At 32.7% G+C, this 24,758-nt stretch overlaps 1 protein-coding gene across 7 annotated transcripts in view; it reads right to left on the bottom strand.

Moving 5' to 3' along the window:
- LOC127702978 (nuclear transcription factor Y subunit beta-like) overlaps positions 1–24,758 on the bottom strand; it is a 298,592-nt gene that overhangs the window by 197,871 nt on the left and 75,963 nt on the right. For 4 of the 7 annotated variants that reach the window (XR_007982618.1, XR_007982624.1, XR_007982628.1 and 1 more), the window contains exon 9: positions 11,209–15,929. The exons of 1 other annotated variant lie outside the window; for it this stretch is intronic. Coding sequence is in view for 1 of the 6 variants with exons in the window: in XM_052207349.1 (XP_052063309.1) it covers positions 15,894–15,929 (36 nt within the window). In the remaining 5 variants the exon portion in view is untranslated. Of the gene's footprint in view, positions 1–7,157; positions 15,930–24,758 lie in introns of those variants that run through there. 2 more of the 7 variants (XR_007982632.1, XM_052207349.1) reach the window with 2 other exon arrangements.

Raw genomic sequence — 24,758 nt, forward strand, 5'->3', positions numbered from 1 at the left:
TTCTGCATTTTTTCTATTTGTAAACACGCATAACTCTAGAACGGTTGTGTATAAGTTTTATAACATTTGGTTGAGACAAACTAAATTTAGAGAACGGAAACGAAAAATTCAGCATTTTTTATGTTTATAAAGGGACATAACTCAAGAATGGTAAAAGTGTCGCCACCAAATTTCGTACTTAATCTGTATTATGTAGTAATAAGCATTGTGTATAAGTTTAATAACATTTGGTAGGGGCAAACTAAAGATAGAAAACGGAACTTGACAAAAAATTTGTACTGGATCTTAGTTTTGTGGTAATGAATATTGTGTACAGGTTTCATAATGTTTGGTTGGGGCAAACTTAAGTTACAGAATGGAAAAACTTTGCAATCTTTATAAAGGGGCATAACTCACTACCCAAATTCAACTTGATCTGTGTTTTATCAGTAGAAGTCAAAATTAAACATTGCATTGTATAAAACATTGATTGTAGTTGATTAATTGTAGTTGATTCAACTATTATCATGGACAAAGGAGGATAACTCCAATTTTAAAAATAACTTGATATTTAGAAGAAAATAAAAATTTTGCAATTTTTCCATTTATAAAGGGGCATAACTCTAGAACGGTTAAAGTGACGCAACCGAAATTCAAACTTGATCTGTGTTTTGTGGTAATAAGCATTGTGTATAAGGTTCATAACATTTGGTTGAGGCAAACTTAAGTTAGAGAACGGAAACCAAAATTTTTGCAATTTTCCATCTATAAAGGGGCATAACTCTAGAACGGTTAAAATGACGCCACCAAAATTCAAACTTGATCTGTGTTTTGTGGTAATAAGCATTGTGTATAAGTTTCATAACATTTGGTTGAGGCAAACTTAAGTAAGAGAACGGAAACTAAAAAATTAACAAGTTTTCCATTTATAAAGGGCATAACTCTAGAACGGTATAAGTGACGCTACCAAAATTCTAACTTGATCTGTGTTTTGTGGTAATACGCATTGTGAATAAGTATCATAACATTTGGTTGAGTCAAACTTAAGTTAGAGAACGGAAACCAATATTGGGACGTACGTTCGTACGTACGTACGTACGTACAGACGGACAAGGGTAAAACTTAATGCCCCCACCGCTACGGCGGGGGCATAAAAAACATACAAGACTAACAAAGGCCAGAGGTTCCTCACTTGGGACAGGCGCAAAAAGAGGCGGGGTTAAACATGTTTTGTGAGCTCTCAACCTTCCCCTTATACCTCTATCCAATGTGGAATAAAAAACACACAGCAATACGCACAGTAAAACGGTATCAGGTCCGTTCGCTCCCAATACACGTTCGCACCTCACACGTTTGCCCCATAGGTCCGTTCGCTCCCTATTTTTATTAAAATTCCAGTTGAATTATTAGATATTTTTAATATGTATATACCAAAATATTTATATTTTTCTGAATATGTGCTTTGTGCCCTGGTTATTCCTTGTTGTTTTTGTTCTTGTTACGAATAAAGTTTATATAAAAATTATTCAACAAAAAACGTTTTAAAAAAGACAACACAAAAAAGAAAGGCACTTAATTAAGAAACAATGAAAAAAAAATATGTATAGCAATACACTAACCAAAAAAACGTTTACAGATTTATTCAACACAAAAAACGTTTTCAGAATGTCAATTCATTTTGAAACAAGAGGCTGTCAGAGTGACAGCAAACCGGATTTTCCTGCAGAGGTCGAACCCTGAAGAGTTGAGCAAGTATGGACACTACATTTAAGCTTAAAACAGCTCTGAATTTGGATTGTGATTGAATATTTGACACAGCATAGGTTTGTGACACAAAATAAATGTGGTCAAAGAACTGAAATATTTGAAATAGGACATTCAGCATTTCAAAGAACCCCATAAATTCAATTTTTGTTGAATCAAACAAAGTTTAATTTTGGACCCTGATTTGGACCAACTTGAAAACTGGGCCCAAAAATCTAATATTTCAATACAGGTTTAGATTCAGCATTTGAAAGAACCCTATATATATATTTAATTTATGTTGAAATGAAACACAGGTTAATTTTTATCCATAATATTTTCTGTGGAAAGGGAAATAACTCAAACTGGATAAATAGTTCTCTCAAATAAGATATGATGCAATTTTTCAAATTATAATCAATAATATAATAACAACAACCAGTGATGACTAAGTTCTCTAAAATTAGATATGATTTAACACTCAAACATTGTTAGAATCAGCATATCAAAGAACCAAAGAATTCAATTTTTGATGAAATTAAACAAAAGTTTAATTTAGGACCCTTTGGACCTCAATGTGGTATTATCTTATTAATAATGAAAAGAAATACAGGTTTAGATTAAGCATTTCAAAGAACCCTATATATATTCAATTTATGTTGAAATCAAACACAGTTTAATTTTGGACCCCGATTTGGACCAACTTGAAAACTGGGCCCAAAATCAGAAATCTAAATATATATTTATTAATAGACAATATAAGCTTAGTTTTTAAAGGAGTTCACTTCATCAGAAAAAAAAATATATAGCATTCAGAAAATTAGTTTTTACAGAATAACAAACAAACTTGCCACAAAATTCTTCAAACAATTCACCAAAGAAAAGAAGAAAAAAATCCAAAATTTTATTTATCGTTAATACAATGTCTTTTCAAAATCTATAAAACTTATCAGTAACAAGAAATAATTGTAACAGGATGCTGTTACGAAGTCTTCCAAACAAAGCTCCAATAATTCGTCATTCCCATGGTCGCCTGACATTGGGCAAAGTCCATTACAAATTGGTTTGTGATATGCATAAGTGACGCCTATGGATTGACCCTGTATGTCATTCAAATCTTCTTGAAATGACGAACAGGAATATATATGGTTGTTTAGAGGTCTCGACCGTTTACAAGTTATCAAAAGGGGGAAGGGGTGTGTGATCCCCAGGGGACTCGCCCTTTATTTCATATGATTTGTTTTTTGTCCCATACAAGAGTATATATGGTTTAGGGGTGGGGATCTCGACCGTTTACAAGCTCTTAAACAGGAGGGGGGGGGGGGGGGGTGACCCCAGGGTACTCGCCTTTTATTTCATTTGATTTGTTTTATTGTCCCATACAAGAATATATATGGTTTAGGGATGGAGATCTCGACCGTTTACAAGTTTTCAAAAAAGAAGGGGGGTGGGGGTTACCCCCATGGACTTCCCCTATATTTCATTTGATTTGTTTTGTTTTATTGTCCCATACAAGAATATATATGGTTTCGGGATGGGGATCTTGACCGTTTACAAGTTATCAAAAAGAAGGGGGTGGGGTTACCCCCATGGGCTTCCCCTATATTTCATTTGATTTGTTTTATTGTCCCATACAAGAATATATATGGTTTAGGGTTTGGGATCTCGACCGTTTACAAGTTTTCAAACAGGAGGGGGTGGGGGTGACCCCAGGGGACTCGCCTTTTATTTCATTTGATTTGTTTTATTGTCCCATACAAGAATATATATGGTTTCGGGGTGGGGATCTTGACCGTTTACAAGTTTTCAAAAAGAAGGGGGGGTGGGGGTGATCCACCCTTGACGTCCCCTATATTTCATTTGATTTGTTTTATTGTCCCATACAAGAATATATATGGTTTCAGGGTGGGGATCTTGACCGTTTACAAGTTTTTAAAAAGAAGGGGACGGGGGTGAACCCGGGGACTCCCCCAATATTTCATTTGATTTGTTTTATTGTCCCATACAAGAATATAGTTGGTTTAGGGGTGAGGATCTCGACCGTTTACAAGATAAAAGCACATTCTCAAATTGAAGGGGGGTGGGGGTAAGAATATATATGGTTTAGGGAGACTTAATTATCTACAAAATGTCTAATAATGAACAGTAAATTTCAAACTGCATTTATACAGTCTACTAGTAAATTTCAAACTTTATATATACAGTCCTACAGATCTTATCAGGAAACAGAAAATTTTCAAATAAATCTGTCACTCCAATGATTATCATATGCTAAGATATTTCCCAGATCTAATTAATAAGAAAATCATACTTGCAAATCTGAAGGGTTATTTCCCTTTGAACAGAACTATGGTTTAACATAGTACTCTAACATTACATATATAATAATTAATAATGTAATTAATTTCAAAATGTCTAATAATATAGCTTATAATCATCACCACTTAGGAAATAGAAAGTTTTCAAATAAATCTGTCACTCATATTTTTATTTTGAGATAAGACATTTACTATGCTTAGTCATAATATGACAACAAGAGAAAAATATTTAAAAATACCACTTTTAGATATTAAAAATGGCGATAACTCAAAAAGGAGAAATACTAAAATCGTGAAAATTGAACTTGACCTTCATTTAGTCACAAGAAACAACATATCTAAATTTGAAAAAAATCATCACAGTGTTTTCATGTTATTGAAGAGACACTGTTTGGCAACCGCCCGCCCGCCGTACATCCCCAAATCAATAACCGATATTTCCTTCGAAAATTCGGTTAATTAATAATGAAGATCATGCTTGCAAATTGAAGGGTTATGTCCCCTTGAGTAAGGAATCTAGAAGATTGGTGGCCTTGTCATATCATAAATGCATGTTTTTCATTATTTGGAGAACTTTCTGTTGTTGGCTCTGAGGTTGTTGGTAGATCTTTGTTAGTCTCTGACAGTCTGTTCAATTCATCACATTTTAGACTGTTTTTTTAAGAGCTTGAAATATTAAATAGACACCAGTTCATTGTTAAAGACTGTATTGTTGAGCTTTTAAGACACTTTTGGTTATTTGTGTTGATTGGTTGCTGCCTTTGTATTGTTTTGTTGGTAAAACATATACCCCACTGTGTGCCACATCATCTTTTATTCATTACCCTAGTAATGGACTTCTGATATTAACTATAATCAGGTGATAACATTACAATTCTTGATATTTTAATTGTTACTTCTTAGAGGTAAAAAAAATATACAAAGAAAGTATACAGTTATGAATAGATGGGTAAAAGAATCCATGATGATAAAACCTACATTTTATTAAATCAATAGATCCAAAGTTTCTGTCATATTCATGAGTGGTTTTTCATGTGTTCAATTCAGATACAATTTTGTATATTAAATAATAATAACATGATGCATCAGTATTGTAGATTAAATTGTTTGGATCATGTAATTTGTGTCCAAATTATTTTTTCTTCCTAGATGAAGTTATACTCTGAAGGACCATAAAATTTAAAATGGTAGATTGATTGATTGATTGGTGATCGCATCAGCGCAAAATGGTATAAGGGTTAAATTGGGTCTATATACTTTGGTCCTGAAAACATTCAACTTGGTGAGTGGCAATTCAACTTCTTTCTGGTTTTCATGATTTTTTTGTAAAACATCATTAAGGATCATATAATTTACGGCAAATTTGTATCTCTGATTGCCAAAAAATAAAGAGGCAAGCAAAACAAACATGCAAAATGCACCTGTTAAATACCAATAACTTTCAGGAGCTTATCAGGTAGCACCTGCCTCTTATTAGTTTTAATTGACTGATACACAATATAAGAAAGCCTTGTTTCTAGTAAATGAGAAAATCTTGAATGACAATAGAGATATCCCATGTAAGTGAATTTAAAGCACACTGTAAATGTATATATGCTATACAAAAATTATGAATGACATCACAAAACAGATTAGTAAGTAGGTATGCACTATTTTAAATTTTTTGATTTTGCAAATTCTAGAACACTACAAATATGATCTAAAAATATAAATCAAAGTGATGGAAAGATTGGAAAAATTGTGTTGATAATTTGAAACCATATTTAAGTCTTTCATGGAGATATCAGTGTGATTGGTGAACAAAAATATATCATGAAATAGCACTATTGAATACAGTTGGAATAATGTCATTCCTGAGAAAGACAAACAATTTTCGGATTGTAAATTATATGAGCTTAAAGTTTATTATTATCAGTAGGTCATTAAAATCACATAATTTCTTTCAAATTGCAATTTCATATTTTCAACAAATTAATTCACAGTTTTATGTTTTAAGTTTACGTTTTTTCAAACATAAGAAATTGCCAAATGAAGATTCAAGTGTGTATTACATTTATCCTTGTAGTTCACCTTATTAGATATCATATGGTTTCAATAGCACATCTAGATTACACAGCTATATGTAGATAATGTCTGTACGTAAATGTAGTATTCAGTCGCATAACAGTTTCACATTGAGGAATACAAGACTGTGAAATTATGACTGTCGGATTGAAACAATGATTACTATAATCATGTAATATTTCCCACAGAATATAACAGAAAGTCAGTGTGCTCTGTGATATTGCACAAGAGCAAATAAAGCTTTAAATAACTGATGTCATCAGGGACATGTTTGGAACTAATTTTTCAAAGGGATATTGCATGATTATCAGTGAATATTATCCTTCGTAGCATAAATCTTGCACTTGCAAGCTCGTGCAATTCATGCAATAACCTTATACTATAAGTTATATGGTTTGCTACTGACCCCTACAGCCTCACCCTATAGATTTTACTAACCATCTATGGATACGTAGGAGGTCAAAAGCGAACTTCATATCGAATTTAACGCACACTGGACTTTTCTTGCCAAGTTTTGTATAAAATGTTAAAAATAAACAATGAAATAGAATAATAATAATAGTAGAACTGACATAATGATACCCCTATGAAATCTACTGACCCTGTACAGATCCATAGCACCATGTGACGACGTTAAACCAATCACACGTCACTATGCGATAATATAATATAGTATCAAATATTTAATGTATATTTCTTTGTAAAATAAAAATGCAATATTTGCCTACATTTTTACTTTTCTATATAAATATAGTTATTTATTATATACCTAAGAAGTATAGCATTTCCCATGAGTTGAAAATATTGCATCTTGATTGATATTGTATTTCATACCACATGTATCTCCTTAAAGTTTTGTATGCACTAGAGAGGTCCCTGGAAGAAGATGTTTGCATGGAAGAGGACAATAGATAAACAAGATGGAGAAAATGAACATTGCTTCCTTACTGCAGGCATTAGAGTTGCAGGCTGTATGCATCAAAGTTGTAGGAATTGGACAAAAAATAATCAAAGTTGTAGGAATTGGACAAAAAATAATCAATGTTGCTGAAATATTTGGTAAATATATAATATAGTTCAAAGCTCACCCAATATGATATACTGCTCAGGACAAAATTCCTCAATATGAGTGCAATAACCCTATATGATAGATGTTATAAAGCCCAAAAACAATTTATACTTTATCAGAAAGGTGAATCCCTTGAATATCTTAAAACAGGCATTACACATTATGTTACAAAATCTCAAGGAGAAGGCTTAAAAGCCCACTTTACTGTCAGTTACCATCATTAGATTATTAATCTAGAGATATTTTTATTTTTTTTTTACCAGTAATCATTTAAAAATTTATTTTCCTTTTTATGAGCAAATTCAAAATCAATAAGATGTTTAATTAAAGGCATAATAATAAATATGTACTTCTACTAAGGAGGGGGGGGGGGGGTTAACAACTTTACCATGAGGGTCTCACACAGTCTGACAAATAAATATGTCGTTTTTCTTTGAAATACATTTTAGGTTTTTATTTTTTATTTTACTTTCATCTAAAAGGTTTATATAACAGTAGTTATTGTTTAAGTTTTAACAATCTTAGTTACCAGATGGATACACTGATGATTTCTCTCTTTTATAAAAATTTTAAAATCAAAATTTGGATATCATTGACTGCCTTGGCTAATGATTGATTGTTGGTGTTAAATGGCACTTTCAGCATTCTTAGCTACATGTATATCATGACGGCCATTTTTTATTGGCCTAGGAAGCCAGAGTGAACCACTGACCTTTCACAGGAAATCTGCCATCCTGGTCCATTAAGATCGAAGTTGAACACACCTGCCACGTGCAGGGTTCAAATTCACAACCTCAATGTTAACAGGATTATGATACTATAATGAACTTCTTAGACCACTCAGCCACAAGTCCCCTTATTGGCTTCAGACCTGCCAACTCTCACGTTTATGGGGGGGGCTCGCCTGATATACTAACCATTGATTTTATGTAGAATCTTTTAGATAAAAGTTTCATTACATGTATCACATAAACTTAACATTATTGATGATTCAGGTCAAGGTAAAATAAATCCTGGCAGACAGACATGTACACCTTACAATTATTCGATACACCAAATATAGCTGACCTATTGCTATAAGTACTTTAAAAACAGACCAAAACACAAAAACATAACATTGACCAATGAACCATGAAAATGACGTCAATGTCAGATGATACCTGCCAGTTAGCTAGAAAAGTCAAAAAGTCTCAAAAGACCAATTTTTGTCTGAATTTGCATAAATTTTTACTCAACATTCTTTCTTTGTCTGAAATATTTTTAAAAATTCTTAACAAAGTATGAATTTGTCTAATAACGTTCTTGGAAGTGTCTTGATTAGTCTTGACCAATTCTTGACTGTCTTAAATTTGTCTCGATCAGTCTTGACATATTCTTGACATTCTTAATAATGTCTGAATATGTCTTGACACATTCTTGACAGTCTTAAAGCTGTCTGAATATATCTCGACACATTCTTGATGGTCTTAAAGATGTCTTGACACTATCTCAACAGTATAAATTTCGCCTGAATTGTGTATAGACACATTCCTGACAGTTTAAACACTTTCTTTTGCTGTTTTATACTCATTTCTATTATTGCTAAACTAAACTTAGAAGAATTAGGATACAATAATACATTGCTAATAATAAAAAGCCACATTTTGATACAATAATAGTTTATTTACCATATTAACATTGAACATTATGCATGAAGAATGATATATGTCTACAGTATGATTGGTTTTAATCATTTAGCAATTATTTATAAAATTTATAAATCAACATTTGTAATTATTTACCAACCCACATTTAAATTGGTTTATATCAACATACCCACATTTGTATTTGTTAATATTTTAAATTTCATACCCATATTTGTATTTATAAAAATATTTATATACCCAAATTTTTAATTATAAAAATATTTACATGCCCAACTTTTGTTTTTGTTGTAATAAGTGTAACTTGAAATAACAGTATATTCTAAAAAGAGAAATAAAGATAAAGATATATCATGTATATTGGTCATGATTTGTAAAACTCAGAATTGTCAAGTAAATTTAAGACACAATTCAAAATGTTCAGAATATGTCAAGCCATACTGAGAAAAAAAATTCGTAAGGGTTCCACGGAACCCAGTGTCTCGCCTACTTTTGCTGTTAATCGCAGGCTCAACAAAAATGAGATGAGGAAAAAATTTAATAAAAATATTCCTCTCGATACAATTTTTTTATTGTAAGAAGCTTCTGTCCAAGTTTGGTAAAAATCCAGGATAGTTTATGAATCTAATAAATGTTTTAAAAAATTTAAATGCAGACTGTATGTAATGTTAACTGGAAGAAAAACTAAGTCCATTTATAAGTAAAATATGGATAAACAAGTACAAAATTCTAATAAAAATTTCCTTCTAGATACTAGCTTTTGATCATAAACAAACTTCTGTCCATGTTTGGTACAAATCCAGGATAGTTTAAGAAAGTTATTAAAATTTTAAAAACTTTAACCACAGAGTGAATGTAATGTTTCCTGGCAGAAAAACTAAGTCCATTTATAAGTAAAATACGGAAAAACAGGAATTTTTTTTTTTTAATTTACTTCTGGATACTATCTTATGATCATAAACAAGCTTCTGTCCAAGTTTGGTAGAAATCCAGGATAGTTTGAGAAAGTTATTAAAATTTTAAAAACTTTAACCACAGAGTGAATGTAATGTTTCCTGGCAGAAAAACTAAGTCCATTTATAAGTAAAATATGGAAAAACAGGAATTTTTTGTTTACAAAATTTACTTCTGGATACTATCTTATGATCATAAACAAGCTTCTGTCCAAGTTTGGTAGAAATCCAGGATAGTTTAAGAAAGTTATTAAAATTTCAAAAACTTTAACCACAGAGTGAATATTTGTGGACGCCGCCGACGGAATGTAGGATTGCTATGTCTCGCTTTTTCGACAAAAGTCGAAGGCTCGACAAAAAAGAATGTTGAGAACCTGTCGAGAAATTTCAAGACAGTATTCAAATGTCGAGAATTTGTCGAGTAAATTTCAAACAAATTTAATATAAATCAGAAATTGTCAAAAAAAATTAAGACACAAGTCATACTTTTGGAGAATGTCGAGTAATTGTTTATACAAATTGAGACAAAAATTGGTCTTTTCAGACTTTTGTAGTGCAGACATGTACACCTTACAATTATTCTATACATCAAATATAGCTGACCTATTGCTATTAATACTTGAAAAACAGACCAAAACACAATAAAATGCTCCGCTGGGCGCAGCTTGATACGACCGCAGAGGTCCAACCCTGAACAGTTGGGGCAAGTATGGACACAACATTCAAGCTTGATACAGCACTGAATTTAGATTGTGATTAAATATTTGACACAGCATAGGTTTCTGACACAGAATGAATGTGGTCTAAGAACTTAAAAAAATTTAATTTACCTATTCAAACCATATCATTATTATTTGCTTTTATATATAAATCAGAAATAACCAATTTAAAAGGAAAATTTTAAAGAAAAATAAAATGCTCCACTGGGGCGCAGCTTGTTACGACCACAGAGGTCGAACACTGAACAGTAGGGGCAAGTATGGACACAACATTCAAGCTTGATACAGCACTGAATTTGGATTGTAATTAAATATTTGACACATCATAGGTTTCTGACACAGAAGGAATGTGGTCTAAGAACTTAAAAAATTTTTAATTTACCAATTCAAACCATATCATTATTATTTGCTTTTATATATAAATCAGAAATAACCAATTTAAAATGGAAAATTTTAAAGAAAAAAAAGAAAACCAACCGACCAACCCCAAATTTTTTGAACCCCCTTATGATTCATCACCCCCAACTCAATCCCAATCTTCCCTTTGTGGTATGGTACCTTGCAGTACAATTTCAGAGAGATCCATACACTTGAACACAAGTTATTGTCTGGAAACTAGAAAAATGCTTGTTTTTTGGCCCCTTTTTGGCCCCAAATTCCTAAACGTTTAAGGCAATTACCCCCAAACTCAAACCCAGCTTTCCCTTTGTGATATGGAACCTTGTAGTACAATTTCATAAAGATCCATACACTTACACACAAGTTATTGTCCTGAAACTAGAAAAATGCTTGTTTTTTGCCCCTTTTTTGGCCCCTAATTCCTAAATCATGAGGCAATTACCCCCATAATCAATCCCAGCCTTCCCTTTGTGGTATGGTAGGTTGCAGTACAATTTCAGAGAGATCCATACACTTGAACACAAGTTATTGTCTGGAAACTAGAAGAATGCTTATTTTTGGCCCCTTATTCCTAAACGTTTTGGGCAATTACACCCAAACTCAATTCCAGCTTTCCCTTTGTGATATGGAACCTTGTAGTACAATTTCAGGAAGATCCATACACTTATACACAAGTTAATATCATGAAACTAGAAAAATGCTTGTTTTTTGCCCCTTTTTTTGGCCCCTAATTCCTAAAATTTTGAGGCAATTACCCCCAAAATCAATCCCAGCATTCCCTTTGTGATATGGAAACTTGTGGTATAATGTCAGAGAGATCCATACACTTACACACAAGTTATGTCTGGAAGTTATTCCCAAACTCAAACCCAGCTTTCCCTTTGTGATATGGAACCTTGCAGAACAATTTCATAAAGATCCATACACTTACTTAGTAATTGTCCTGGAACTAGAAAAATGCTTGTTTTTTTGCCCTTTTATGGCCCCTAATTACTAAAATTTTGAGGGAATTACCCCCAAAATCAATCCCAGCCTTCCCTTTGTGATATGGTACCTTGTAGTACAATTTCATAAAGATCCATACACTAACACACAAGTTATTGTCATGAAACTAGAAAAATGCTTGTTTTTTGCCCCTTTTTGGCCCCTAATTCCTAAAATTTGGTGACTATTACCCCCAAAATCAATCCAAGCATTCCTTTTATGATATGGAACCTTGTGGTACAATGTCAGAGAGATCCATACACTTACACACAAGTTATGTCTTGAAGTTACAAAAATGCTTATTTTTGGCCCCTTTTTCCTTAACTGTTGATACCATAACCCCCAAAATCAATCCCAACCTTCCTTTTGTTGTATTGAACCTTATGGTAAAATTTCATAGAGATCCAATTTACTTAAACTAAAGTTATGTTGCGAAAACCAATGTGTCTTCGGACGACGACGACGCCAACGTCATACCAATATATGATCGCAAAATTTGTTTGCGGTCGTATAAAAACTTAACATTGACCAATGAACCATGAAAATGAGGTCAAGATCAGATGAAACCTGCCAGACTAACATGTACCCCTTACAATCATTCCTTACACTGCATATAGTTGACCTACTGAGGTCAAGATCAGATGAAACCTGCCAGACTAACATGTACCCCTTACAATCATTCCTTACACTGCATATAGTTGACCTACTGCTTATAATATCTGAGAAATGGACATAATAACCTAACTTTAACTTTGATCATTGATCCATGAAATGAGGTTGAGGTCAGAAGAACCCTGTCTGACAGACATGTAGACCTTGCAAGGAACCCATATAGCAAATATAGTTATCCTATTACTCATAATAAGTGAGAAATTCACATAACAAAAAAATATTTTTGTTTACAAGAAGTGACTAACCATGAAAATGAGGTCAAGGGCAATGGACATATGACAGACGTAAACTTCCTAACATAAAGTATCTGCATACAAGGTATGAAGCATCCAGGTCTTCTACCTTCTGAAATATACAAATAGTTTACGCTGCAGCCGGATAGTAATCCCTATGTCATAGAGGAGACGATAACTGTCAAAGAGTTAGAGATGAGTCATGTACCATATGTATACCAACAAAACAAATGGTAAGGCAAGTAAATCTGATGCCCTACTTATATGATTAATACCCTATTGGAAAATAAAATATTATAAAATATTAAGCTTAAACCGTCTGCAGAGCAGGACAAATACCCAAGCTTCCCCTCTTAGTATAAAAAAGGAAATGGCTCCTGTATTTTGATGCACTACAAATATTCACATCTTCATATTAAGGGCATACGATACAGTTACAGGGGAGGTAATCACGTTGCCAACATAAAATGTTATTTTTTTTGCGACGTCAAACTGCGACAGATCAGGAAAACATGCATTTTTCGACTTATTTTTATCATTCAGACTGATATAACTTGAAAACGAGTTCATGGACCCCTCTGTCTTAAAATGACATTAGGATTGATTACGTATGAAGATTATTTGTACCAATTTTTATGAAAAAGTCACCGATGAGATTTTTTAAAATTAGATAAGTATACAGCAAAAAATTCCGTTTTTTTTCCTAAAATCCTGAAAGTTTGATAAAAATTAATTATTTCCAAAGAATTGTTATAAAAAATTAGAGCATACTTATGTAAAAGAGATTTTCCAAATATTTTTACAAAAATCCTATTGTGTTTATCTTTTGAAACAAAAAAGTTAGGTATGTCTATCCAAAGGATAGAAATGTTCCAAAAAACGAAATTTTGAGTAAATGTCTAAAATTTCGACCCCATTTATCTCTTAAAGTAGCACATGAAGGTATATTTTTTATTACATAATTGCACTGACTAGGTGAAAAATAGCTTGTATGCAAATTTTCGTAAAAAAATCATCGTGGGATCAAAACTGTTATGTATGCCCTTAAGATCTATGTACAAAGTTTCGTGACATGATGAAATGTGTAGGATTTTGGTCCATAAAGTGCAAGTACTTAGGTGGCTTTGTCAATGGATCAGAATGGCGAATTAGTATCTTCAATCTGAGACTACCAGTAGTCTCAGATTCAATGTACACAGTTTCATCAAAATCTGATAAAGCACAAAGTACATATAGAATGGTAAGTTCAAGGGGCATGATTTGCAAGTACTAAATTGAGAAAAATATCCTTTCTGTTACAAAGTTTGCTTTAAATTTGACAAATGACTTGAAGACAGTTGGATAAATGGACAAACAAGCTGATAACTATATAATTTTTGTTTGTTGGGGGTATAATTATTTTGTTAGCTCTTTCTACTGATTATTAATGTGAATATCACATATAAACGGTGCATTAAATTTATGTGAAATGGAGAAGCTGTCTTAGGCCATGGTTTTTTAATTTGTTGGTTTACGGATTTTCAGATGAAAAATTTGGGTCGGCCCTTTGAAAAAAAAAAGAAAAAAATTATCTAACAAGATATGTATAAATAAGATATATATTTCAGCTTACAATTATATTTTTGGTATGGTATTTTGTCATCATTTCTTAAATTTTAGCTCCAAATATTATTGCTCAGCTGTTTTAAACATATATAATTTGAATGTCATTCGATATATAATTTTGAAAAAAGGGGGTATAAAATAAATGGTCATTGCATGAACAAGAAAAATCAGCTACACATTGCTTTTTATCAACTTTCAGAAAACATAGTGATTAATGAGCTTAAATCACGAAAAAATGTGAAATAAAAATTGCAAACACGTCGCACAAATCACTTTATCATCCGTGCCAAAGCAGGTAGACTCGTCCACCAGAAAGATGAAGATATCGGTTTCATGCTTTGTCAGGCAATCCCGTTTCATATATCCAAATGGACGATTTTTTTTTCTATCTATGAAACAAGAAAAGTCCAAATTTTTTGTGGATATCTCTTATTTTGACCTTGATGTCTTTCTCGTTTAGATGGGTTCATTTCATCTATGAGATGAAAAATCTACGAAATTATGATAACAGGCTTTTTGTAATGGGTTTTATTCATAGGTTTCGTTCCACAAAATTATTTGCACAAACAACATTTCAAGGTCAGTTATGATTGTCTATTTTTAGAAACACAAAATACAGATTATTTTTAAATTTTTATTTTTTTGAACACAATGAGTAATTATTTCTGTAAATGCTTAACATGCTAAAATAATGCATTTAATTTCATGAAAATGCTGCTAAGTTGATATTTTTATTTATATTTGTATTTGTTAGAGTCAGTGGGAATAAAAAAGCGTGAAATGTCAATTTAAATTTTTTTTCTGAAAATCGAAAAATAGGGTTGGCGGATCCATAAACCAACAAATTAAAAAAACCCTCGCCTTAAGTTTCATGAAAATCATGCAAGTAAAAAATCAACACCTTGTATATGACCTATATAACCATAATTACTATGTTATCATAATCACAAATTTAAAAATTTAAATAATCTTGTTTTAATATACAAAATCTGAAAACTTACCAAAAAAAAAGGGAGTTCCTCTTAAAGCTGGGTAAGATTGAAAAGACTGGAAAGGACAAACGACTGAATTGAGCATGGTAATTAAATATTCTCTCTTAACTTTAGAGTTGGGGAACAACTTAATAACTTTAAGCGCAATAAGTAATTTGTCAAAAATATACATATTTCATATTTCAATATAACACTAACCAAGAATAATACATACAGTCATTTTATAAGAGAAACATAGTTTATGTATAAGGAGGCTTGCTTCCGTAAGAGGTCAGTATTACAAATATACTTAAATAATAATAATGTTTCAAAATCAAAGTGCTTTGCCCATGATTTTATTTTCCAGCACTACCTGTAGTCAATGTCTTAGTTTTTCTTTATTGATTTTATCAAATTATAAAACCATGATCAAATCATGTATATATATATATATATCACCACACTTCAGAAATTTCTCTTTCCTGTTGTCACATAGCAGTAAATTCAGATCTCTCTTTCTCTTTTTATTCATAAACTGACACTATTCCACAAAACTTATCTGATTTATTTGATTAATCTGAAATTATAAAATGTGAACATGTTTTATCATTTTCAATTGAAAATCATTTGGACATTTTTAACATCTACTATAAATTATACATCATCAGGTATTTTCAGGCCTCTACAATGATTTATATTTGCACTTATCCCATCAGACAAGTAATGGCCAAAACTATTGTGTGTCCAAATGGAACTGTAACCCAAAAATATGATAGAATTCATTAGATTTAAAATAAAACAAGAGTGCACACCCTGAAATGTCTCACCTGCTTTACTGACCATGATTGATTTAATGTCCAAAGTCTTAAACATAAAGGTTTTACTGTGTGTAATCTGGTAAAAAGAATTGCTTTTGATTGCTTGAAATTGTGCTGTACAAAATTGTAACCTTTCAAAATTGTGCCACACACTTAAACCCCCATCAGGATTTTCAAAACTTGGTAGGTATGAAAAACCCATACCGTATAGTCGGCTATAAAAAATATGAAACAATTCAATTAGGAAAACTAACAGTCTAATTTATAACAAAATAAGTTACCAAAAAACAAATGTGACAGTCATGAACCAAACCACAACCAATGAATTACAGACTCCTGACTAGGGACAGGCACATAAAGAATGGGAAGTTGGAGTTGTCTTCCTTTGTTCATGATTGTACATTTGTAGTAATAAAATAATCTATTTTTATAAAAAGATTCATACACCATGCATTACTCATATAATTTTTAATCAAATAAATGCGGAATGTGTCTATGGGACACAGATGATGCCCCCGCTTGCATATAACGTTATAAAGGGATATAACTCTAGAACTGTAAAAGTGACACTACCCAAATTTGAACTTGATCTGAGTTTTGTGGTAATAAGCATTGTGCATAAGTTTCATAACATTTGGTTGAGGCAAACTAAAGTTAGAGAACAGAAACAAATATTTCAGGAATTTTTTCCATTTGTAAAGGGGCATAACTCTAGAACGGTAAAAGTGATGTCACCAAAATTCAAACTTGACCTGTGTTTTGTGGTAATAAGCATTGTGTATAAGTTTCATAACATTTGTTTGAGGCAAACTAAAGTAAGAGAATGGAAACGAAAAATTCAGCAATTTTTCCATTTGTAAAGGGGCATAACTCTAGAATGGTAAAAGTTACGCCACCAAAATTGAAACTGGATCTGTGTTTTGTGGTAATAAGCATTGTGTATAAGTTTCATAACATTAGGTTGAGGCATACAAAAGTTAGAGAAAAGAAATGAAAAATTCAGCAATTTTTCCATCTGTAAAGGGGCATAACTCTAGAACAGTAAAAGTGACGCCACCAAAATTAAAACTTAAAAACATTAGGTTGAGGCAAACTAAAGTTAGAGAACGGATACGAAAATTTCAGCAATTTTTCCATTTGTTAAGGGGCATAACTCTAGAATGGTAAAAGTGACACCACCAAAATTCACACTTGATCTGTGTTTTGTGGTAATAAGCATTGTGTATAAGTTTCATAATAATATTATTATTTGGTTGAGGCAAACTAAAGTTAGAGAAAGGAAACCAATTTTGGGACGTACGTACGTACCTACAGACGGACAAGGGTAAAACTTAATGCCCTCTCCTCTACGGCGGGGGCATAAAAATGTATTCTTGACAAGTGTGGTAATTCAAATACACATCATATTGCAACTTAAATATCAAAGCATAACATATCATCAATAAATTGAATGACATTGACTGAATAGGATCTAAATAATAATCAATTCACTGCACTATTTTGTTTGAACTATCAAAGGTAGTGATAAACCTTGCAAGATATAGTCTAGATATCAAGTCAGTACCATAGGGTTTTGATTGCATTTCATGCAATCTTTACACAAAGATCAGTTGAAAAGGACTCAACTCATCAGATCGATACAAAGCAGAAAAACATATAACAAAAACACAGACGTGGCAGGGTATTTATACATCTCCAACAACAAAAAAGACACAAAGTACAGATCTGAAAGTACTCACAGTTAATGACAAGAAGTTCAAATCCAATAACAACTAACAAAATCAAAGTGATCTGAAATCACTGATGGAAAGATTGGAAGAATTGTGTGTATAATTTCAATCATATTTTACCCTTCCATAGCAGTGGTGGTGGACAAGAAAAAGTTTCTATAGCACTATTGCATATTTGTTAATTACATTACTGCAGATTTTTTAGAAAGATAAGCAATTTTATGGTGGTCAATGTTGGTTGGTCACTAATTTGCATAATAACCTCTTTTAAATTGCAACTTAATATTTATATTTTTTGAAACAGATGAAATTACCTAACAAAAAAAAATATTGTAGTTTCTCAGTAACCTGGGACTATTGGATACAGAGACTTGCAACTAAGTCCCTTTTTTATCTCCCAAAATTTTACATTTATCTTATTTTTTGTTTAATGCAGTGTAAATCAAAAGTTATATTTAGGTAAATGATTAAAATCTATCATCCGTATTCAATTTTATTAAAGAAATGAACATTTAATATTTATGTCATGTATGTTAATCATATGTTCAAATGTATCTACTACACACGAAGACAGACACCACCTAATAACACTGACCTATATAGATCAAACATATAGTTAATACTAATGAGGTCAGGTTATTGTGTATTGAGTGGTCTGTTATGTTATGTATAAACTCAAGTTATGTAATTTGGTCAATTATGATTGGCATTAAAGAGGAGGGGTCTATATACAATTCCAATTATTGCCCCACCCTTTGTGTTTAATTGTTCTTTGATCATAACAGTTGTCAATCATACTGATATTGTATCAATACTCTTACTTAATCAAAAAGACAAAACTGGCCAGTAAATTGAAAAAAGTAATGACTATTATTCTTGAAAAAATGCTCTAAATTAAAAAACCTTAGTGAGCGCGCTCACATACCCCACGTCCCCACATTGTCACTGGAGAAATAAAATAACTGTAAGAAAAAAAAAATGTATAAGAAAAAAAAATTGAATCATAATTTCCTGTCGATATGCACATCTACATAGTATGTCCTTATTATCTACAAAGTTTCATGAAATTCTGTTGTGTGGGTTCAGAGGAGTTGCGATGACAAACTGTTGCAGAGGTATATTGAAGCAAATAAGTTCAAAGGGACGTAACTCCTAGAAAAAAATTTGAATCGTAATTTCCTGTTGATATGCACATCTACGTAGTATGTCCTTATTATCTGAAAAGGTATCATGAAATTCTATTGTGTGGTTTGAGAGGAGTTGCGATGACAAAAGGTTGCAGTAGTATATTGGGCAAATAAGTTCAAAGGGGCGTAACTCCTGGAAAAAAAAATTGAATCGTAATTTCCTGTTGATATGCACATCTACGTAGTATGGCCTTATTATCTACAAAGTTCCATGAAATTTTGTTGTGTGGTTTCAGAGGAGTTGAGATGACAAACTGTTGCAATAGTACATTAAAGAAAATAAGTTCAAAGGGGCGTAACTCCTAGAAAAAAAATTGAATCATAATTTCCTGTCGATATGCACATCTACCTAGTATGTCCTTATTATCTACAAAGTTTCATGAAATTCTGTTGTGTAGTTTCAGAGGAGACGCGATGACAAACTGTTGCAGAGGTATATTGAAGCAAATAAGTTCAAAGGGGCGTAACTCCTAGAAAAAAAATTGAATCGTAATTTCCTGTCGATATGCACATCTACGTAGTATGTCCTTAATAAAGACTCCTTATTATCTGAAAAGGTTTCATGAAATTCTATTGTGTGGTTTGAGAGGAGTTGCGATGACAAAAGGTTGCAGTAGTATATTGGGCAAATAAGTTCAAAGGGGCGTAACTCCTGGAAAAAAAATTGAATCTTAATTTCCTGTCGATATGCACATCTACGTAGTATATCCTTATTATCTACAAAGTTTTATGAAATTTTGTTGTGTGGTTTCAGAGGAGTTGAGATGTCAAACTGTTGCAGTAGTACATTAAAGTAAATAAGTTCAAAGGGGCGTAACTCCTAGAAAAAAAATTGAATCGTAATTTCCTGTCGATATGCACAACTACATAGTATGTCCTTATTATCTAAAAAGGTTTCGTTAAATTCTGTTGTGTGGTTTGAGAGGAGTTGCGATGACAAGAAACAGGACTGACAGACTGACGGACGGACAGACAGACGGACGGACAGATGGGTCAAAAACATTATACCCTCCGCAACTTGTTGCGTGGGGTATAATTAAGATTTTTTTACAACTCATTTGTGTATATGTATAGAGACATGAGAACAATTGGGAACTATATGTCAGTGTATATAGATTTAGTTACTAAATTAGTACTTTCTTTTTCGGAGGCCGGTGCCTTAGGAAAGAATTGGAACAACGGTAAACTTTATATTCATTTTATTTTCAACAAAAGTAGGGGTCCAGTAGCAATAGCTTATCGTACCTTGTCCTTTCTCTCTATCTGTTATAGTTTTAAAGATAATAACCAATAAAATGCTCCGCTGGGGCGCAGCTTGATACGACAGCAGAGGTCGAACCCTGAACAGTTGGGGCAAGTATGGACACAACATTCAAGCTTGATACAGCACTGAATTTGGATTGTAATTAAATATTTGACACAGCATAGGTTTCTGACACAGAATGAATGTGGTCTAAGAACTTAAATTTTTCAATTTACCTATTCAAACCATATCATTATTATTTGCTTTTATATATAAATCAGAAATAACCAATTTAAAATGGAAAATTTAAAAAAAAAAAAGGAAAAAAAAATCCCCCCCCCCCCCGCCCCCCTCAAATTTTTGGAACCCCCTTATGATTCATCACCCCCAAACTCCATCCCAGCCTTCCCTTTGTGGTATGGTACCTTGCAGTACAATTTCAGAGAGATCCATACACTTGAACACAAGTTATTGTCTGGAAACTAGAATAAACTGCTTCGCTGAGCGCAGCTAGATACGCCCGCAGAGGTCCAACCCTGAACAGTTGGGGCAAAAATGGACACAATATTCAAGCTTGATTCAGGTCTGAATTTGGATTGTAATTAAATATTTGACATATTATAGGTTTCTGAATAAATGTAGTCAAAGAACTTGAAATTGGTTATATGAATTGAATTTATATTCAATTAAAGATTTCTTGCTGTTGTGCAATACTTAGTAAATCTGTTGTCAGACTATAAACAAATAAAGTTCAATTAATTCTCAATGACATATTAGAAATTTATGAAAATAAAAAGGGAGCTTACGTCAATAGATATAAACAATTCACCAAAGTTTCATGAGAATTGGTGACAGCATTTTTGAGTTATTGTCTGAAAACTGAAAAATCACCCCTTCTTTTAATGAATAAAACCCCATAACTCAGAAATGTAAAATGTAAAATTTATAAAATTCTAAAGGGAGCTTACATCAATACATACAAATAATTCACCAAAGTTTCATAAGAATTGCTGAAAGCATTTTTGAGTTTTTGTCCGAAAACTGGAAAATCCCCCCTTTTTTATGAATAAAACCCTGTAACTCGGAAACGTAAATTCTAAAATTTATAAAAATCGAAAGGGAGCTCATGTCAATAGATATAAACAATTCACCACAATTTCTTGCAAGTTGGTGAAAGCATTCTTGACTTATTGTCCGAAAACTGGAAAATCCCCCTTTTTTTAATGAATAAAACCCCATAACTCAGAAATGTAAAATCTAAATTTTATAAAAAACAAAAGGGAGCTCACGTCAATATATATAAACAATTCACCAAAGTTTTATGCAAGTTGGTTAAAGCATTTTTGAGTAATGTCCGACATGTTGACGACGGACAGACGGACGGACAGACGGACAACGGTATACCATAATACGTCCCGTAAACGGGCGTATAAAAATGCTTGTTTTTTGGCCCCAAATTCCTAAACGTTTAGGGCAATATTACCCCCAAACTCAAACCCAGCTTTCCCTTTGTGATATGGAACCTTGTAGTACAATTTCATAAAGATCCATACACTTACACACAAGTTATTGTCATGAAACTAGAAAAATGCTTGTTTTTTGCCCCTTTTTGGCCCCTTATTCCTACAATTTTGAGGCAATTACCCCAAAATTCAATCCCAGCCTTCCCTTTGTGGTATGGTACCTTGTAGTACAATTTCAGAGAGATCCATACATTTGAACACAAGTTATTGTCTGGAAACTAGAGAAATGCTTATTTTTGGCCCCTTATTCCTAAACGTTTTGGGCAATTACCCCCAAACTCAAACCCAGCTTTCCCTTTGTGATATATAGAACCTTGCAGTACAATTTCATAAAGATCCATACACTTACACACAAGTTATTGTCCTGAAATTAGAAAAATGCTTGTTTTTTTTGCCCTTTTATGGCCCCTAATTCCTAAAATTTTGAGGGAATTACCCCAAAAATCAATCCCAGCCTTCCCTTTGTGGTATGGTACCTTGCAGTACAATTTCAGAGAGATCCATACACTTGAATACAAGTTATTGTCTGGAATGGGGGGGATTGATTGTGGCCCCTTATTCCTTAATGTTTTGGGCAATTACCCCCAAACTCAATTCCAGCTTTTCCTTTGTGATATGGAACCTTGTAGTACAATTTCATAAAGATCCATATACACTTACACACAATTTATTGTCATGAAACTAGAAAAATGCTTGTTTTTGCCCCTTTTTGGCCCCTTATTCCTAAAATTTGGAGGCAATTACACCCAAAATCAATCCCAGCATTCCTTTTGTGATATGGAACCTTGTGGTACAATGTCAGAGAGATCCATACACTTACACACAAGTTATTGTCATGAAACTAGAAAAATGCTTGTTTTTTGCCCCTTTTTGGCCCCTAATTCCTAAAATTTGGAGGCAATTACCCCCAAAATCAATCCCAGCATTCCCTTTGTGATATGGTACAATGTCAGAGAGATCCATACACTTACACACAAGTTATTGTCATGAAACTAGAAAAATGCTTGTTATTTTGCCCCTTTTTGGCCCCTAATTTCTAAAATTTGGAGGCAATTACCCCCAAAATCAATCCCAGCATTCCCTTTGTGATATGAAACCTTGTGGTATAATGTCAGAGAGATCCATACACTAACACACAAGTTATGTCTGTAAGTTGCAAAAATGCTTATTTTTGGCCCCTTTTTCCTTAACTGTTGGTACCATAACCCCCAAAATCAATTCCCAACCTTCCTTTTGTGGTATTGAACCTTATGGTAAAATTTCATAGAGATCCATTCACTTAAACTAAAGTTAGAGTGCGAAAACCAATGTGTCTTCGGACGACAACGATGACGACGACGCCAACGTCATACCAATATACAACCGCAAAATTTTTTTTTGGATTCCGATGTGCTAAACGTTTCATTGATTCAATATTTCTTCAACTGTGCCTGCAAATAGCCACACAGTTTGATAATAAATTGCTTCCCTGAGCGCAGCTGGATAATACCACAGAGGTCCAACCCTGAACAGTTGGGGCAAAAATGGACGCAATAATCGCGCTTGATACAGGTCTGAATTTGGATTGTAATTAAATATTTGACACATAATAGGTTTCTGACACAGAATAACTGTAGTGAAATAACTTAGAATTGGTTAAATGATTTGAATTTATATTCAATTTTTTGCTTTTGTGCAATACTCTTTGCTGTTGAAAATTGACTCCCCCCCTTCCCCCCACAAAATAAAAAATATTGACCCCCCTTTTTTTTTGCTTTTGTGCAATACACTATGCTGTTGCATATTGACCCCCCCCCCCCCCCCCACTTTTTTTTTGCCAAAAAAATAATATTTGAAGAATTTTTCTTTTTAATTTCTGAAATCAGAAATGAGAAAAAATTGACCCCCCCACAATTTCTTTTTACCCTTACCCCCGAATTTTTTTCTCTCACCCCCCCCCCCCCTTTTTCCCCCAAAAAAATTCTTTCCCTCAAGATATGGTCATAATCTCAATTCAAATTTCCAATGGAGTTTGCAACCATAATTACCCATTTAAATACATCATAAAAGTCTTAAAATAGAAAATGACATACATAATCATGGCTAAAATTAATATTCCTTAATAGTAACTTCTAGATATAAATTGACAGCTAATCATCTCAAGAAAATAAAACATTTCTTTATACTAATTTAAAAGCAGTGTAAGGGAGGTAATCAAAACGTTGTGTTTGGATTACCTCCCTTACACTGCTTTTAAATTAACTCAATTGTCCATTAACCAAAAAAACCCTTGTTTTCCCCCCTTTTTTTGCCCCTAATTCCTAAACGGTTTGAGCCATAACCCCCCAAAGCAAATCCTAACCATCCCTTTGTGGTATGGAAACTTGTGGTATAATTTCAGAGAGATCCATACACTGTTCCACAAGTTATTGTCTGGAAACTAGAAAAATGCTTATTTGGGCCCCTTTTTGGCCCCTAATTCCTAAACTGTTAGGACCATAACCCCCAAAATCAATCCCAACCTTCCTTTTGTGGTTATAAACCTTGTGTTTAAATTTCATAGATTTCTATTTAATTATACTAAAGTTATTGTCTGGAAACCAACTGTCTTCGAACGATGACGACGAAGCGGTACCAATATACGACCGCAAATTTTTTTTGCGGTCGTATGAAAATAAGAAGATGTGGTAATGATTGCCAATGAGACAATTCTCCACATGTTTGTTTTACATTTAAAACAAAGACATTAAAAGGAAACAACATATTGATATCTTAGTCATTTTTTAATGGAAAGCTTCAGGGAAAGCAATAAATTTTCTGAATTTATTTACAAAAAAAACCCCATTGAATATGCCCTAGCTAATCTTGGCTTAAAACACTTTACATTTCACATTTTAGAGTATCCTAAATACACCAAAGGAATAAT

Source organism: Mytilus californianus, unplaced genomic scaffold, assembly GCF_021869535.1.
Source record: "Mytilus californianus isolate M0D057914Y unplaced genomic scaffold, xbMytCali1.0.p SCAF_1, whole genome shotgun sequence".
Classification (NCBI taxonomy): domain Eukaryota; kingdom Metazoa; phylum Mollusca; class Bivalvia; order Mytilida; family Mytilidae; genus Mytilus; species Mytilus californianus.